This window comes from Mauremys reevesii, linkage group 2, assembly GCF_016161935.1.
Source record: "Mauremys reevesii isolate NIE-2019 linkage group 2, ASM1616193v1, whole genome shotgun sequence".
Lineage (NCBI taxonomy): Eukaryota > Metazoa > Chordata > Testudines > Geoemydidae > Mauremys > Mauremys reevesii.
Genome location: NC_052624.1, coordinates 33,424,716 through 33,442,916, shown reverse-complemented (window position 1 = coordinate 33,442,916; position 18,201 = coordinate 33,424,716). Strand labels below are relative to the sequence as shown.

Genomic DNA, 18,201 nt, shown 5'->3' with positions numbered 1-18,201 from the left:
GTATTATAACTCTAGTAGATACAGGTATCATTAGCTAAGCGGTTAGCCACTTTTTATACATCCATAAGAACATAAGAAAGGCCGTACCGGGTCAGACCAAAGGTCCATCTAGCCCAGTATCTGTCTACCAACAGTGGCCAATGCCAGGGGCCCCAGAGGGAGTGAACCTAACAGGCAATGATCAAGTGATCTCTCTCCTGCCATCCATCTCCATCCTCTGACGAACAGAGGCTAGGGACACCATTCTTACCCATCCTGGCTAATAGCCATTTATGGACTTAACCACCATGAATTTATCCAGTCCCCTTTTAAACATTGTTATAGTCCTAGCCTTCACAACCTCCTCAGGTAAGGAGTTCCACAAATTGACTGTGTGCTGCGTGAAGAAGAACTTCCTTTTATTTGTTTTAAACCTGCTGCCTATTAATTTCATTTGGTGACCCCTAGTTCTTGTATTATGGGAATAAGTAACTTTTCCTTATCCACTTCCTCCACATCACTCATGATTTTATATACCTCTATCATGTCCCCCCTTAGTCTTCTCTTTTCCAAGCTGAAGAGTCCTAGCCTCTTTAATCTTTCCTCGTATGGGACCCTCTCTAAACCCCTAATCATTTTAGTTGCCCTTTTCTGAACCTTTTCTAGTGCTAGAATATCTTTTTTGAGGTGAGGAGACCACATCTGTACACAGTATTCGAGATGTGGGCGTACCATGGATTTATATAAGGGCAATAATATATTCTCAGTCTTATTCTCTATCCCCTTTTTAATGATTCCTAACATCCTGTTTGCTTTTTTGACCGCCTCTGCACACTGCGTGGACATCTTCAGAGAACTATCCACGATGACGCCAAGATCTTTTTCCTGACTCGTTGTAGCTAAATTAGCCCCCATCATGTTGTATGTATAGTTGGGGTTATTTTTTCCGATGTGCATTACTTTACATTTATCCACATTAAATTTCATTTGCCATTTTGTTGCCCAATCACTTAGTTTTGTAAGATCTTTTTGAAGTTCTTCACAATCTGCTTTGGTCTTAACTATCTTGAGCAGTTTAGTATCATCTGCAAACTTTGCCACCTCACTGTTTACTCCTTTCTCCAGATCATTTATGAATAAATTGAATAGGATTGGTCCGAGGACTGACCCTTGGGGAACACCACTAGTTACCCCTCTCCATTCTGAAAATTTACCATTAATTCCTGCCCTTTGTTCCCTGTCCTTTAACCAGTTCTCAATCCATGAAAGGACCTTTCCTTTTATCCCATGACAGCTTAATTTACGTAAGAGCCTTTGGTGAGGGACCTTGTCAAAGGCTTTCTGGAAATCTAAGTACACTATGTCCACCGGATCCCCCTTGTCCACATATTTGTTGACCTCTTCAAAGAACTCTAATAGATTAGTAAGACACGATTTCCCTTTACAGAAACCATGTTGACTATTGCTCAACAGTTTGTTTTTCTATGTGTCTGACCATTTCATTCTTAACTACTGTTTCGACTAATTTGCCCGGTACCGATGTTAGACTTACCGGTCTGTAATTGCCGGGATCACCCCTAGAGCCCTTTTTAAATATTGGCGTTACATTAGCTAACTTCCAGTCATTGGGTACCGAAGCCGATTTAAAGGACAGGTTACAAACCTTAGTTAATAGTTCCGCAACTTCACATTTGAGTTCTTTCAGAACTCTTGGGTGAATGCCATCTGGTCCCAGTGACTTGTTAATGTTGAGTTTATCAATTAATTCCAAAACCTCCTCTAGTGACACTTCAATCTGTGACAGTTCCTCAGATTTGTCACCTACAAAAGCCAGCTCAGGTTTGGGAATCTCCCTAACATCCTCAGCCGTGAAGACTGAAGCAAAGAATCCATATTGTGGAGAAACTAAGACTTTATCGTCTTTAAGCGCTCCTTTTGTATTTTGATCATCAAGGGGCCCCACTGGTTGTTTAGCAGGCTTCCTGCTTCTGATCCAAGGCTTTTAATTACTTATAACTACAAATGTAAGCAACTATATGAGATCTAACAGCTGTCAATCCAATGTGAATACTGTAATGGTTCCAGGCACCTTAAATTAAATACAGTAACTCCTCACTTTATGGTGTAGTTATGTTCCTGAAAAAACAGGAACAAGAGAAACAATGTTAAGCAAATCCAATTTCCCCATAAGAACTAACATAAATGGTGGGGTTAGGTTCCAGGGAATTTTTTTTTCCTATCTATATTTTATAGACATATACTATAAGTTTTAAACAAACAATTTAATACTGTACACAGCAATGATGATTGTGAAGTTAGGGAGGGATATTTCCCAGGGAATGCCTTACTGCTAAATGATGAACTAGCACTCGGCTAAGCCCTCAAGGGTTAACACATTGTTAATGTTGCCTCACACTTTACAAGGCAGCACAAATAGATGGAAGGGGAGACAGCATGGCAGACAGAGACAGAAACACATCCCATGTGTAGAGGAGAGAGAGAGAGAGATGTGCATTGCCCCTTTAAGTAGGCTGACACCACACTCTAAGTACCTTTCCTTTAAAGAGATCAGGAAGTTGAGACAGCAGCTGCGGCCAGCTTTCTCGGTCCTGAGCCCTGTTATGTCTCCCCCATGCTCTATATAGAGAAGGAATACGCAGGGGGGCAGGAGCAGGAGGACACCCTGACATTAGCCCCCTTCTTCCCCTCTCCCCTCCACAGCAAGCAGGAGGCTCCGGGGAGCAGCTCCAAGGCAGAGGGCAGGAGCAGCACATGGCAGTGTGGGGGAGGGACAGCTGAACTGCTGGCAATTGTTAGCCTGCTGGGCGGTTGCTGCACAGGGAACTTAGGGGAGCAGGGAGCTGTTAGGTGGGCGGCCGCTCCACCCTGGTTCCAAGCCCCCACTGGCTAGCTGCAACGACCCGCAGTGAACAAAGCAGGCGGCTGCCAAACAACATAAGGGAACATTGCGCAACTTTAAACGAGCATATTCCCTAATTGATCAGCAACTTAACAACATAACCGGGACGACTTCAAGTGAGGAATTACTGTAACGATAAATTGGGTGTGAAAAGGGTTCAAGCATAAACTATTTGTAATTCCAGTGATATGTGCTATATGCTGAAGAAGTCTCCTTTTGCTAAATGAATACTTGTGTTCAAGGTTATTTTGAGTCATTAACAATTCTACTGCAACTAGCCCAGCCACTAGCCAGTGAGAGAGAACGCACTTTATGAAGAAGCCATACAATACTTTTGATGACCTCCAAGATGTCTGCATGAAAAAGTTATTACATATTTTTCAACCCAATGGAAACTAGGGGACAAAGTAAGAATCCAAGGACAAATTAAATAAACATGCCTTTAGCCAAGACTTGTATTTACAAAGTTTCAACAGAGAATTAAACAGCTGTGGTGTAACTAAAAAGCCATTTCTACATATCCATCCTAATAAAAATATAGTAGCACTCAATGCACTTTACCATTTCTGTGCAACCATGTATAAATTGCTAGCAAGGAGTTGGGCACAGATCGTTCAAAAAGTATCTTAAGACAATAACTTTCTATAGTAAAGAGAAAAATCAGTGATCCGAACTGGGAGCCAAGATAATTCCTTTAATATTAGTGTTCTGTATGCTGAAGACTAACTGCAATCTACAAAGAAGATCTTGTCAGACAAAAAAAAAGAGATTTTATGGCTACCAATTAAGCAGATTGCATCCTGGTTTATAAAACACCTTAATCTGACAATATTGTTCAATTGACAGCAAGCTGCTCAAAAATGAAGTTAACATGTTTTCCCAAAATCCATAAGGACTCCTTGAACCCCAGAACTGCCATTATGCCAATAAACATTTAAACATCAGATTGTTTCAATGACTCGCACCAATCACATCATATCTATCTTTGGGAAAATAAACCACTGTCTAAATCTTGTCTATTCAGGTAGCCACTGTCAATTTATTTCTTGCAATTTGACCAGAGATTGTATTGAAGCCTCAACAAACAGATTTAAAGGACAAGTAGTCAATAGGTATAGAGACAGCACTACTCTCTCATCCCAAGAGATGATCCCCCCAGAGAAAGTACTGTTCTGCCAATGTGCCTCAGTATGTGGAAGCTGACTGGCGCTGCTGAACTGGTTCTGTGGATAAATTTTAGCTTCCAATACTGTCAATCTACCATGTCACAAGCAGAATTTTTCTCTGAACAATAAAAGCAAACCACACTGCTGACAGGCAAACTTCACTAAAGTATTTTCTAATCAGGAACGGCTTCCCTATACAATTAGCAGCAGTGAAAGCACTTACCTGTACATCTATCCCGGCCTAAAGTCTGAAATAAGTTATATAGTTTTGACAGATATTCCATCTCCCTATTCACTCCTGTAATTTCTCAAATTTTGCCTACTCTGATGAGGCAAAAAACAATAGAAGAGAATAAGTTGTGCATTCAAAGCTCTGTGTGTATGTATTTATAAACAAACAAAGCTTCTGTGGAATTAAATTTTAAAAACTGATACAAATGCTACTAAAGTTAACAGATCTAGAAGTACCAAATCCAGACAGCACCATGTATAAAGAAGAATCTAAGGTATTTAAACTACACCTGCCTTCTCCATCCACCTTAGAAGAAGCCAGACAAAGCTTTGCTGAAATGCTGGTGAGTGTCAGCATGCTGGTCAAGACACAACTATAGAATTAGAAGCAATGTACTCTACCTGTGTGTTCTTGGTCTCTGGTTTAAGGAAGCTGTTCTTCCTGGACTGTGTTGGCTTCCAAGTCTGGCAGGACTGGTCATGTAATCATTAGGAACAGTTGGAGGTTTAACTGGTTCCAAGGTTTTGTAAGGAGTATTTCGTCTAGTCAAATGAAAGTGGTTGGAGGAGAGAAAAAGCTTTAATTAAAGTAATGAAACAATTTGTTTTCCTAAATCTTCACTTAAGATCACTGCACAGTGATTCAACATTACCATATAGAAACTATCTCTGAAAGTGGCAAATTAAATAGGTGTTTCATTCTCAACATGTTAAAAAGTACTAATTTTAGTCACCTTCCAGGACAAATTATATTTTAAAAGGTTAAAGGGAAATTTCAGTGTCTAGGTAATATATGAAATAAAACCTACTGAAAAAAAATATTTTGAAAATGTTTTCATACAGTTAAGGCCAAGCTGTACGTTTCTTCAAGCTAAAAGCTAATTTAAAAACAAAAACATTAAACACATGGCCACAAAACTCTGTTCAGATTACAAACAATTGTATGCACATGCTATGCAATGCACACTTATCTATTCCAGTACTGCTCTTCAACAGTAGTTAAGATAATGTTTACATAGAACATTTTGAGGGAGGTACAAATGTCCTAAAAATTACTTTTTGCTAAAGGTATTCTCACGCCAGGAGCATGTTTGGAGTCCCTGTTCCCTTTTCTGAGGGAGCTCACAGATGGGGAGGAAATGGGAGACTATAAACATCTTTAATCATTTGTGCTGCTTCTTGTTAGATTACCACTTAAACATACATTATATTAATTCAATGGCTTGGCAATATAGTAGAACCTTACTAATTATTAGGGGGCCCATTGCAAGGTTCTGAATTTGGTGAGGTAGTAGGTAAGCAAAACACAAAAAAGCAAGGCAAATGCATCACAAAAAATGATATATTCAGTAATCTGCTGTAGTTAGTTTTAATTAAGTTACTTTATATTATCCTAGTGAACATATTGTATTACACTTAGAATTCTTACAAAATGTCTCAGGAGCACTAAACCTCACTATTACTAAAACCATTCCTGATAAACAATAGCCCAGTTGTTTGTACGGATTTTGGGATTTGTGAATCAGTGAGTTTCTATCATACACAGAACTAGAGAAAGTTTTAAAATATGAGCTGCCTTTGGGCTTTTGTTGTGCCAGAAAGATCAATCATCAGAAAATGAAAGAAGTGTGTGCATCTTAATCTCTTATAACTAGAAAACACAAATATGATTGAAACTGCAAAGTAAAAAGGACTTCACTGCTTCCAATAGGAATAACCTCACAATTTAAAGAAAATAGGATGTTTACAATGGGTATTGCACTTCTGGACAAAATGTGGGGAGGAAATGGAGTAGCCCATGTTTCTATAGCTTTGTTTATTAGGACTCTCTTATATAATCTGCATATATAATTCCCCCTACTCCAGTTCCTGGGAGTTGACTTGGCTAATGGACAGAATCCAATTAAGCAAGTAGTCTTTCCACTGCTCTCAAGGCTCTGAACATTTTCTCTCAGTAGTTCCTTTCACAGAGCTCAGTCATTCCTTTTTCTCTCAATGTGGTGTTAATACCCACCACCTTCAGGTGGAACTGCAAAGGATCTCAAGCTCTCCTGCTATTCTACATTCTAATTTAGGGCTCCTAAGCAGGCAGTGGCTGTCCATTTCCCATCACACCCTTGCTTCACTTTTTCCTGTGAGGCCTTTTCTACTTGGTCCAACTTCTTCTAGGCTTTTCCTACTCTGCCTGGGAGAAGCTGTTTCCTAGTTCTCCTAGACCTCCTGCTTCCTCCAGGTCTCGGTTATACTGAGCTCAAGCTCCTTCTTATAGATCCCCCCCACAATCACCTGGTTCCTTCTTTGTTACCTGATCTTTGGACTCTCCTCTTCCCCCATCCAAACTACAATTCCCAGAATTCCTTTGCCTTAAAAACAGACAAGCCCCAGCAACTGGCCAGGTGGCAGTGCCTACTCTTAAGTGTGCTGCTAACATGCTCTGTTACACTCCTAAAACTGCATATTTTGTGTTGGTTTTAAATTTCTATCAACAGTTTTCAAATGGAAAGAAAAAGAAGAAATCTTTGTGTTTCTGGCAATATTTTTGCGGGCTTGAGGTAAAGTAGCAGAAAATATTCTAGATGCATGCACTTTGATGCCAAAAGATAAAAGACAGCACACAACACTCAAAAAGAGAGGCAGATGTAAAAGATGTAATCCTTGCTGTGTATTTTGGTTGTTCCCCCAGCCAATCATCTCTTCCCCTCAGTATCCAGGATTTCACCCATGATCTCTATCCACCGTTTCCTGAAGGATCCCAGCACACTTCACCTCACCCACAGCTGAAATACAGCACACTCTCTGGTGGGATGGTATCAAGCAGGTAATTGGAGCCTATGCAATATTAATCAACAGTGGGTCAAGATTCTCATTCCCATAACCCACTCCAAGCAAACAAACCAACCCTAGAGTTTTGGTTTTTTTAAACTAATCACAGTACATTATTACATTTTGATATATAAACAGTGACAGTGCAGCACTGAAGTGTTGCATCAGGATTAAAGTCTTCAGCGCTTCCAGAGCCCTGCAACACTCTTTTAAAGAGGGCTGTAGTTCCCCCCACTTTTCTTCCTTGGCTCTCTTGATCCCCACTATGAGCTGCCTTGTAACCAATCCCACCATTACTCAGCTCCCCAACTTGGAAAACTAACTCATCCGTAGCTGCTAAATCTGTGCCAGCCCACCAGTGCTCACGTTCCATCTACCATACCTTACATGTTAAAGGCAAAGATTCAGGTGACAGTGAACAGCAACATCCATAGACACAAGTTTCCTGTTTAAGATCTCAACCAAAAGGCCTCACACAATAGTCCAAACAGAATTGCACTCTATATGTTCAGTGTTTTCAAGTACCACCATTTCAAAATAAATCTGTTGATGTACGGGGGTCGAACAGCAGTGAAACAGAAGCTGAAGTAGAAAGTGGTTGTGTTGAGGGGTGCAGTTCCCTCAATTAAGCATTAAAATTTTCACTCAAATGAGCAAACAAATGAGAGTTAGTGTTGCCAGTACATCCTTAACTTCTCTCCACACACTTTCCTTAAATATTGCACAAAGCATGGAATGCATTTTCACAACTCTCCTCTGACAAGGAATCAGGAGTGAGTTAGCAACAAAATAAGATTAACACTGAAATCCTTTTCCTTTGTTAGTTTAAATGAGAACCTTAATCAAAATTCATTTGTGTTAAATATGCAATAATATTTCTGCCCGATTACTATCAGAAATGAAAACAAACCTCAGCCACTTCAATCTGTAATATAAAAATACTGCCATGAAAAGATATTCTCTCAAAGGGGCTTCATTTAAAAAAAAAATCAGAACATTTCAAATGTTTTGTATGGAAAGGTGATGTGTCTAACTCACTAGAGCCTAAAGGGTACTCAGAGCCTTCACATACTCACTTATCCAGGCAATATTGATATCTGCACAATTAGAATTCTCTCTTATAGAGGCTGGATGAAAGTCTCATTCTTACCCCAGAGTTCCCCGGCCTGACATAGGAGGACTTGGTGGTTTTTGTGTAGGTGGATTTGTCCTTGACAAGGTGCCAGTTCTTGCAGGCTGGTTATTTCCATGCTGAAATGAGGGGAAACATGATTTTATTTTTGTACTCAAATGCCTCTACTATTGAGAGTTATTTTTTAATGTAGGAATAGGAAGTGAGGATTCCCAGACAGCTATTGAACAGCTGGTTTTATCTACACACTAGAGAAAACAGGAAAAGGAAACAAACCCTAAACGTAAGTTTCATATTGTTTTTAACTGTCATTTTACAGCTGAAGTACATCTGAAAATTAAGCAGATGACAAGTTCATGCAAAAGTCTTCCCCTTTTCCCTCTTTAAATTACTCTTACATTCAATTTGTGTCTCAGTTCCACTGAATATTTTAAATAAAAAATTAAAGCTGACTCTACAAAACTGTCAGTCTTTGTTCAAAAGTTCTCACTCAATTTAGCTCAGCTATTTGACTAGCGCAGTCAAGCATATTGTCTGGGAAACCTCCTATAAAAAAATGTAAGTCAATAGGATCAAGGCATCTACCAAATCAGAGCAAAGCGCTACATGTGTTAGAGAAATTAATGTATCTATGTATAAATGCAAATGTCAATATATCATTGATATATTAACACATCCAGGCTAAATGTTGCAAATCTGCACTGAAGTAGAGCTTATTTAACCTAAACCTATGAAAAGCAGAGAGAAGTATAGGAGAGTACTAGCTTTCAGTTTTAATGGCTCTGCAGCCTCAACTATCAATACAATGAGGCACTGTGGGTCAAATGAGAAATGATTCTTCTTACCTTGGCTTTTAGCCACTTAACGTTGGCAAAAAAAGGGGGGGAAAAGCAGAAATTAATAGCAGATCTATCACAACTGACAGGACAACTTTAAAAAAAACACAATAGTGATTCATTTCACTAACAACTTACATTGCAACCCAGGTATGCTGTTAAAGACCTCATAAGCAGTCACAGGACAAACATCACAATTAATAGGCATCTCCAAACGAAACACTTAAGAAACTTACAATTATTATCCTCGTGGCCAGCAAAAAAAGGGACACATGCCTCTTGCCAGCCTTAAGTTTCTAACACCAGTTTAAAATGTTTGGTTGACACTAATCCAAGACCAAGAACATTGTATAGTTATAAAATATCAAAACCATACATTCCCTATACAATCTCTATCACACATTACAGAATGTATTAAACCATCAGTAAGTACTTTGGGAATAGAACCCAGAATGGAGAAGTCCTACCTGCTGCACTGAACGGCAAAGAATGAAAGGAATTCTCAGACTGGATATGCAGCAGAGCCTTTCACCCCTCTAGGTTGCTGCTTGAAATCTAACCCAGGGCAGTAATGCAGCAGTGCCAGCTCTTATGATTTTATTGCCAGCATTAAAATAATTAGTATTTATCTTGAAGTTCTGACTTTTGGAGTCGGATCTCCGCTTTCGTTTAAAAAAGTAGTATGTTTCTAGCCCTCATGGTTGCAAAGGAAAGCATAAAAATGTGACTTCAGGTTATCCTAAAGGCTTAAAAATAAATAAATAAATAAAATCAGAAAACAAAAAGCACAAAATATATATTTTTTTAAATTAAATTAATGATTGGGGGGGCCATCCTTGGCCAATTGGGGGCAGCAGTTTACACATCTCTCATTCAACATCGAAATGTCGAGTGGGGATAAGCCACGAAGGGCCTTGAAAATGAAGACAAGTGTATTATGTTTGATACAGAAGGGGAAGCCAATGGAGGGTTTAAATAGAAAACAATGGTCAAAGTGACGGGCAAAGAGAACAATCTTTCCAGCAGCACTCTGAATAGATACGAGCATGACAAAGTTACATTTGTCAAGGCCAGAGAAAAGGATGTTGCAGTAATCGACATGTGAGATGAGGAGAACCTGGGCATGACTTAGCAGTAAAGATGAATAGGAAAGGCCACATCTTAAAAGATATGATGCAGAAAGAATTGGCATAGCCTGGACATGAGGACATTGAAAGAGGTCTGAGTCAAAAATGATGCCCAGGTTACAGGCTCAAATGTTAGGTAGGATGGTGGAGTTGGCAACAGCAATAAAGTAAGGAAGTGGGGGGAAATTAAGAGCTCTGTCTTGCCTATGTTGAACTTGAGCTGACAGATGGACTTTCACAAGATCTCAGAGACAGGCCAAAATTAGTTTGGACGGAAGGAGACAGGTAGCTCTATGAGTCAGGACAGAGATGGTAGTTGAATTTGTGTATAGGGATAATATTACCCATAGATGAAGTATAAAGGGATAAGAGAAGGGGAGAGCCATGTAGAACCCCCACAGAAAGTCGAAGGGGAATCCTCTGAAGATTGTGCTGAAGGACAAATTAGAGAGGTAAGAGAACCAAGAGAGGCCAGAGTCCTGGAAGCTAAGTAATTAGGCATTTAGTGTGTGTTCTGTGCCATGGGGTGGGTGTTTCCAGGTTAGGACTATTACCTCAACTCGCCACAAGCAGCTTTAGAAGAAATTTCGTTAAGAGGTGGGTTTTTTTGCATGTCTGTCAGCCAGTCCCCAGATTCTAGTTTAAACATGGGATATAAGAATGATCACAGAACAAGGCCACTGCTAAGGAACTCAGCCCACTGGAGGCTGCAATGTGGGTTTTACTGTTGTGGTCTAATGATCGAGGAAATGAGTTGGGCCTTTCATTGGCACTATGCCTTAACAAACCCCACCCTTTGATGTGTTAGTAACCAAGAGGGTGTGCTGACATTGTTATAGGGTGGGTGGCCTCTTTAAAAGGGATGATGGACCCAGCCTACCCATGAAACAACTAACTCACCTCCCTAGGGAGTGAGAAGCGGTCAGGTCATGTGACTTGTGGATCATGTGGCTTAATTAGGCTTGTTAGGGAAAAATAAGGAGGCCTGGGGTGGAACAGAGCTTTTTTCTCTCATCAGGGAAAAGGAGGAAGACTCCAGGAAGGATGCCTAGGGTAGTTACTGCTGACCAAAAGAGCAGAGAGTAAGCCAAAGGAACCCAGGAGAGACTCTCAGCCAGAGGGCTTTATGAAGAGTGTCTGACTAATAGAGAGACAAGACCCTCAAGATGGAGGAGCTAGGCCCAGATTGAGGCTGGGCTATAGACTGAGATTGCAATCTTTGGGGTTTTTGGACTGGTATAACCCAGAAACAGTGGACTTTCGTTAAATGGCTTAGCCAGAGGGCCAAGTCACTGGAGCAGCCAAACCAGGCTGTGTGGGGGAGGTGTTTCAGGAGCCCTGCCAAGAGAGAAACTAAGACAGGGTGCCACAGAGCCACTCCAGGCTACAAAGGGTGCTCAGGAGCTGGCTGTCCCATTACGGTAAGCCAAGTCACTTGACAGCACCAGCATCTCAGAGGTAGTGGCACAAAGGTACAAATGTACCTTTTATTCCAACCTAAGAAATGGTAATAGGGGAACATTAGTCATGATGAAGAGAATCAGGATGCCACTTTTCAAATTATAAACTGTACTTGAAAAATGGAGATTAGTGAACAGAGTATAAAGCTCCTAACATGCAGATAAATACATTTAGTGAAGTGGACAATGGCCAAACAAAACAAAAAAAAAACCACCACCTTGAATACAAGAGACTTGAGAAGGAATCCTGGTCCCACTGAAATCAATGGGAGTTTTACCAAATACTTCAATAGGGCTATGATTTCACCCTTGAATTCTAAAATTTGATGTTAAGGAAGTCTCTTAATATAGTGTATTTGTCTGTACAAGAAGACTGCAACTTCCTCTATGTACACTGTTCACTGTACTTGCCATTACTCCAACAACTGAATTTAAAATGTACCCTACCATACCTACACGGTTACAGAAAGTAGTAAAACTGATGGATTTAAGCCCTTTAAAGGAAACTGCAGTCAGTCCAATCCGATAGTATTTTATTGCCTACTTTAAAAAAAGCTTACAGATTAGCTAACCTTAGATGTTCCTTTCACCAATAATCAGTCAATTGCACTAGAAAATCCAAGATTGTTCTTGACTACTCAACTAACCATTTTTAGCCATTTTCCTTATTACTCAAATGAGAATATCAGGGGCAGCCCTACGCCAAAACAGCAAAACATTTTGGGGAACCCCTGCTGCTATTATATCTGTGGCCAAAGAACCCATTTCTTCTGCAGACCTCTGAATCCTCCCTAAGTAGGATGTTGTACACATGGATCCCCTCCCTACTTTTCTGGTGGAGTACCCGGATCAATTTTGGAGCATCACATAATATAGTATTGGTATTAATGAAGAGTCACAAGCAGCCAGGGGCTATCTTGGTAGGTGGGAACTGACGCATCATGAACAGGTGCTCACACGTTGCTTCTCACTGGGCTCCTGAAAACTCAGGGATGAACCTAGAAAAAGATATGGCTAACAACCCAGAGGGTTCTCTTCCTGACTCCTACATGTGATCTGCATTCTGGAATTGGGGATTTTTAGTTCTAGTTCTGCCATTAATTTTTGGGGCTTTAAGCAAATCACACTGTCTCTTAGTTTCCTTATGAGTAAAATGGAGGATAATACTTAGCTCTTGCCTCACAGGCTGTTCTGAGACCCCAAAAGACAATGTCAGGTCAATATAGGCTCTAAAACAAATCATCTACAAAAATAAACATCAGTAGAAAGATTCCATAATATTTTATTATTTTAGTGGAACTTTATTTTTAGATTAGCAATATGCCATATATTGTTTGCAATCCAGTAGTTACAGATTCCTGTTAATGCCATGTAACCAGAAAGTGAAATCTAAGCAGATGCAGACGATGAACAAAAGGGATAGTACTTTTGTTGTCCAAGTAAACAAAAATCCAGTTGGCTTTTTTAGATTTTCCTTTATTACTCTAAGCTATTATTAGCAGTACAAGAAAGAAAATTTGTTTTTGAATTATGTTCAACTTTTATGTCTCTGAAATGTTTGTAAAACATGTAAAATAAATGTTTGGCTTGAGATCCTCAGATGAATGGTTCTCTATTAGGGGAACATTATATTATGTTTATATTTTTTAAAAACATTTCAGTATCACTGACTCCAAGCATTCAAAATCACGAGTCAGGCTCCAAAACTCAAGAGCTTGGCTTACAAAACAATAGTGTTTTTTTTTTTTGTTTGTTTGTTTTTACTAGCATGGTGCGTTGTTTTTTGTTATTGTTTGGGGGGCGGGCATTAGTTAGCTTCTAGCTTTGTCTTTCAGGATTCATGCTTCCAAGATTTTCTCTGCAACCATGAATTTTTTCTAGAAACTTACTTAACAAAAAATAAATCTAAAGCTGAGATTCTCACTTTAAGAAAAACACCAAATTAACTTTAAGCACCAGCTATCATGAGCCTTACGATAAAGATATCAGCATTGGCAACACTCATGGTTATTTTTAACCTCAGTGTCCTTTACCCTACAGCAATATGTATTGTTTGATAGTGACCCTCTGAATGATAACATGGCAGCAATGCAATTGGCAAAATTACACGAAGTGCTAGTGTCTGACACTAACCAATACCAGGAACAAGGAGAATTCAGAGTCTCAGGATCAGAATCATTGGCTGCTTCTAGAAGTGCCTATTTAAATCTTTTTAATAAATCTCTACAAAAATAGTTAATGCCCAGCTGGATCCAACATAAAAGGCCTTTCCCTACAGGGGAGAAAAAACAGCAGGTGCACAGAAATCTTTTCCTCATAGTCTTGTCTTTTGTTCTCTGTTTTATGTGGTAGGTATAATCATGAAGAACATAAGTGACTAAGCTGGTACATGGCAAGCATTCACAGATGTTGAAAAATCAAACCCACTTCTCATATTTCAGTACTACGGGATTTGGAGCCTCCATCTCCAGTTTAAATGTTCTCCTTTCCCTATCCCCTGCATCTTTCTTGGGTCCATGACTGATTAATCAATCTTCACCTTGTCACAAGTGCCTCATATCTAGGAGATTTTAAAATTCTTCCAAAGTCTCCACTTAAGGTGCTCAGTCTTCCTGTAATTTTTAAAAAATAATTACTAGTTTTATACAATAAACTCAATCAATTTTAACTACTGGACAATTCATTTAGTGAGTGTTAAACACATTATCTACATTTAGCATAAGAAATCGTTTCCATTTCTGCTTTAACCTTCATTTTACAATCAAATGGACTGAGACACTCTGATAGCGCCAATTCTACCTGCCTTTCATTCTTCACACAGAATATTTTAAAATTCTAGCAGGGCTGCTAGACAGGCATAATTCTTTTCAGCAACATTCTTTTTTTAAGCCCTGGGATTTTCTGTATGGATAACAGCATTTGACCTATTTTTTCCTTCACAAAACAAAAGGAAGAGAATGGAAGAATGGTTAAATTAGCTTGTGTCTAATTTTTTTAAGTTACTAAGTCTTCATACATGTCATGATAGGTTCTGATTTACATGGGGTTGAAGAGGGAATGACTTCAGTTGTGTCCCCCTGCCTTCATCCCCAGAGGATGGTCACTAAGTGACTAGTATCTAACAGATTGGCAAAATCCGCTTGTGTTTACATTTCTTGCAGCCATTTACACACAATGTTTGTTCAATGAAAAGAGAAGTGAGCCATGTTATGTCTAATCACAAGTGCAACAGTTTAAAAAAAAACCCACTGCCCACGTATGAGGCATCAAAATCAAACTTATGGTATCCCTGGGCTCACTGTTCCCATCCCAGGAAAAATGGATGCATTGCAACTGGAACAGAATACTTAGCACTGCCCCCTCCAAAGGGAGAGGTTTGAGCATTGTGGAGTAGAGATATGGAGACAGCCTGAAAAACTCTCAGACCCACAAGCCAATAAGAGTATAATTAGATAGATCCTGGGCCATTTTAGGGGTGACCTGTCCCTGTGTGTTAACTGTGGACTCTGGATCCCACACAGCACCCAGGTTCCTTAAGGATCTGGGCTGTCGCTGACTAACTCCCCGCAATGGTAGTGTAGCCTTTTGGTACATAAACTGTGGCAGGCAGTTTGTACTACTAGAAGCATCAACTCCCTCAGTGATTTTCCCAGCAGGAGGGAAATATACTATGGAGAACAGCTGCTGCCTATCTTCTCCCTCCCCCATCAGCAGAGCGTCAACCACACAACAGCTGCTGATCTCACGAGCTCAGAGGGAGGGAGAAATACACAGAGCAGAGCCCTTCCTCATGCCTCTCCATACATGTTCCTGCTTTTGCTTCTCTCCTTCTGCATGATGATCCACTCCCTATTCCCAGGGTGAGACTCAAAATAAAGTGTGAGAAACTTTTGTCCCATTAGGGAAGGGCATACAGAAACAAATGCTTTGGGAGAGAGAAGTATTTGAGTAGTTCCAGTACCAGCTTCGTTTTGTTTTTAATTCAATAAATGAGAATCAAACAAAACAGTTCTGGTATTGCTCATTGCAATATACTTTTGAAATTATTATTAAATGCCTTAAAAATTCTCTCACACAGACATTAGAAATCAGAATTGTACAGGCTATGGTTCCATATTTATTCTGGTGGCCTCATGTTTTCCTTCCTGTTTCCTTACCATCTCCCCATTTTGTTCCTACCTCCACCAAGACAAAATGAAGTCACACAAACAGTGATAACTTAGCCCTTATAAAGGATGTTGTTGCGCTGTTTGAACATTAGTTAACACTTACTCAAAAGTTACCTCATTTGTAAATATCATGCCCAATTTTATTGAGGAAAAAGAATGTATGAACAGGGCAAAACATACAGTTGGTCAATCTGTGGGTAAACTGGGATTAGAACTACAATTTCTGGTTTTGTCAGGAAATCATGCCACTTCCAAGGCCCTAGACAGTTTCCATCAATACTTTATGGATGAATTTGTGGTCAAGAGTATAGGATTGACAGCAGTAAAGTCTGATATCCTCTTTATCCATGTATTGGGTATTGTAGCAGGGTAGTCACCCCGCCCCTGCCCGAAGGGGTTAAAAACAGCCCTGGAGAGGGCTATGGCTGGGGAAAGGATGATTGGGGAAGCAGCTTCAGCTGGGGCCACGCCCCAATCAGGCCACAGTTGGCCCTATAAAAGGGGCTGCTAGCCAGAGCTCAAGAGTCTCTCTCTAGCTGTTGAGGGAGATGGGCCTGGCTGCTGCGAGCTGAGCAAGGTACCTGCAGTGTAGCAGGGCTGGGGGAAGGCCAGAGGAGCTGGGGAGCTCCAGCCTGGAAACCCCCCAGGCTGCAGGCCTTGATAAAGGCCGCAAAGGTGCTGGGGTTGCAGAGCGGCAGCCCACGGGAGGCAAAGGCAACAGGTCCAAACTCTCCATGCTGATGATGAATGGCTTATATGCTGCAGTCGGCCCCAGTGAACAGGGGGGCTAGATAGTGACTGGCGGTAGCCACAGACTGAGGCGAGGTGGGGGATAGAGAGTTGGGGTTTCCCAGGGAGAGGAGACCCCCAAGTTGTGGGGGTACTGCCAGGGGGCAGAACCCCTAGGCAAAGGGGCACCAGGGTCCAGGACATGGGGGCAAGCAGGGCATCGGCCTGCAGAGGGCGCTCCGGAGGGTGGAAAAGCTAATTCTCTGAAAGACCAGCAGGAAGCACCGCAGCGGTGAGTCAGGTCCTGTCACAGGTATGCTGAAGAATTTGCAATGCAGCTTTCTCCATTCCTGCCACTAACCATGTCAGCCCCAATTTGACAGAACCACTCTGGTTAGGTTTGAGACATGGCTCTGTGTTGGGAGCTCAAGCTTTTAACAACAATGTCAAATATCAATGGCCATTTGACTATGCGAACTCCTGCTGACTGGGAACTGATCTGAGGCTGTCAATTCAATTTCAAGTAGAAATCTGAAGTGGGACCCAGAAGTGGAAAGCTTTTTGCACTAAGCCATCTATCCTCTTTATATCCAAGACTGAAGGCAGAACATTCAACCTCCTTTGCAGCTACAATGAGTACCACATTCTAGGAGACAGTGAGATGTACCAGTTAGGTGTCTATAATAGCAGTCTCTCTGGGTGAGATACATACAGCTACTGAAGTGGTTGGGTTGAGGTCTATGTTTATGGAGTGGAAGGCTATGGATGTCGTTTCCAATAGCAGATGCGTAAGGTTTACCTGGCAATTATGGTATTTGCATAATGAATCCATGTGGTAGAGACATGGGCATCATCTTTTCACACACACAGCCATTGTCCCATCGCCTATAGCAGAATTGATAGCATGGCAGTAGGCCAATCACACAGTGAAGAAACAAAAGTAAGATATAGTCAACATAGTACACTACAAATCAAGGCCACTAAACTTCAGGTTTCTAGTAAAGTCAATTTTCCATAATGAGGTTAGTCAGTCAGATGGCAAAAACTACCATTGAAACTTGTATAAAATTGCGAAGAGCCTTTTAGAAAAAAAGGCCATTTGCCCAGTGAACAGAAGACTATCAGTTCCAAAGGGCAGGCTATTTTTTTTCCTAGCTGAAGCTGAACATGTTATTAAAATAGACATGCCAAAATAAAAGTGTACAAATGGGAGAAAGCTGCTATTACTATTTAACAGCACTGGAATCTAAACCAAACATCTAGCTTATGAGGCTCAAGGACACACCCCCTCAATAATGCAGCAGCAGCTAATTGATTAGTCTATTTTATGGTCTTTTAGATAGTCAATCACTCTGGTATCTAAACGGTGAACGGAGAGCTGGCATTAGAAACATGGAGTCTGACACTTCTCCACTGCCTCAAGCTACCTTCTCTCACATGCAAGGGGCCCTAAATGAAAAGTGACTAACTTCTATGAGGTCAAATGGATTCCTTTGTATGGTTGCTCTTTTATGTTCCAACACTGTATGTTTCATCTGCTCTGCATCACTGTACCAATATAAAGCAGCCCTAAGCCCACTGAATCTGGCTCGCAGGGTACGTCTACACTGCAATTAGACACCCACAGCT

The 18,201-nt window shown here is 40.6% G+C and overlaps 1 protein-coding gene across 12 annotated transcripts in view; it reads right to left on the bottom strand.

Annotated features, from left to right (window-relative positions):
• The window catches only part of ABI1 (abl interactor 1), a 124,659-nt gene that overhangs the window by 17,701 nt on the left and 88,757 nt on the right, over positions 1–18,201 (bottom strand). For 8 of the 12 annotated variants that reach the window (XM_039521830.1, XM_039521836.1, XM_039521824.1 and 5 more), the window contains 3 exons: positions 9,097–9,111; positions 8,270–8,370; positions 4,699–4,839 (listed from right to left, as the gene is read on the bottom strand). In XM_039521830.1, the coding sequence (XP_039377764.1) occupies positions 4,699–4,839; positions 8,270–8,370; positions 9,097–9,111 (257 nt within the window). The remainder of the gene's footprint in view (positions 1–4,698; positions 4,840–8,269; positions 8,371–9,096; positions 9,112–18,201) is intronic. The other 4 variants (XM_039521825.1, XM_039521829.1, XM_039521835.1 and 1 more) reach the window with 1 other exon arrangement.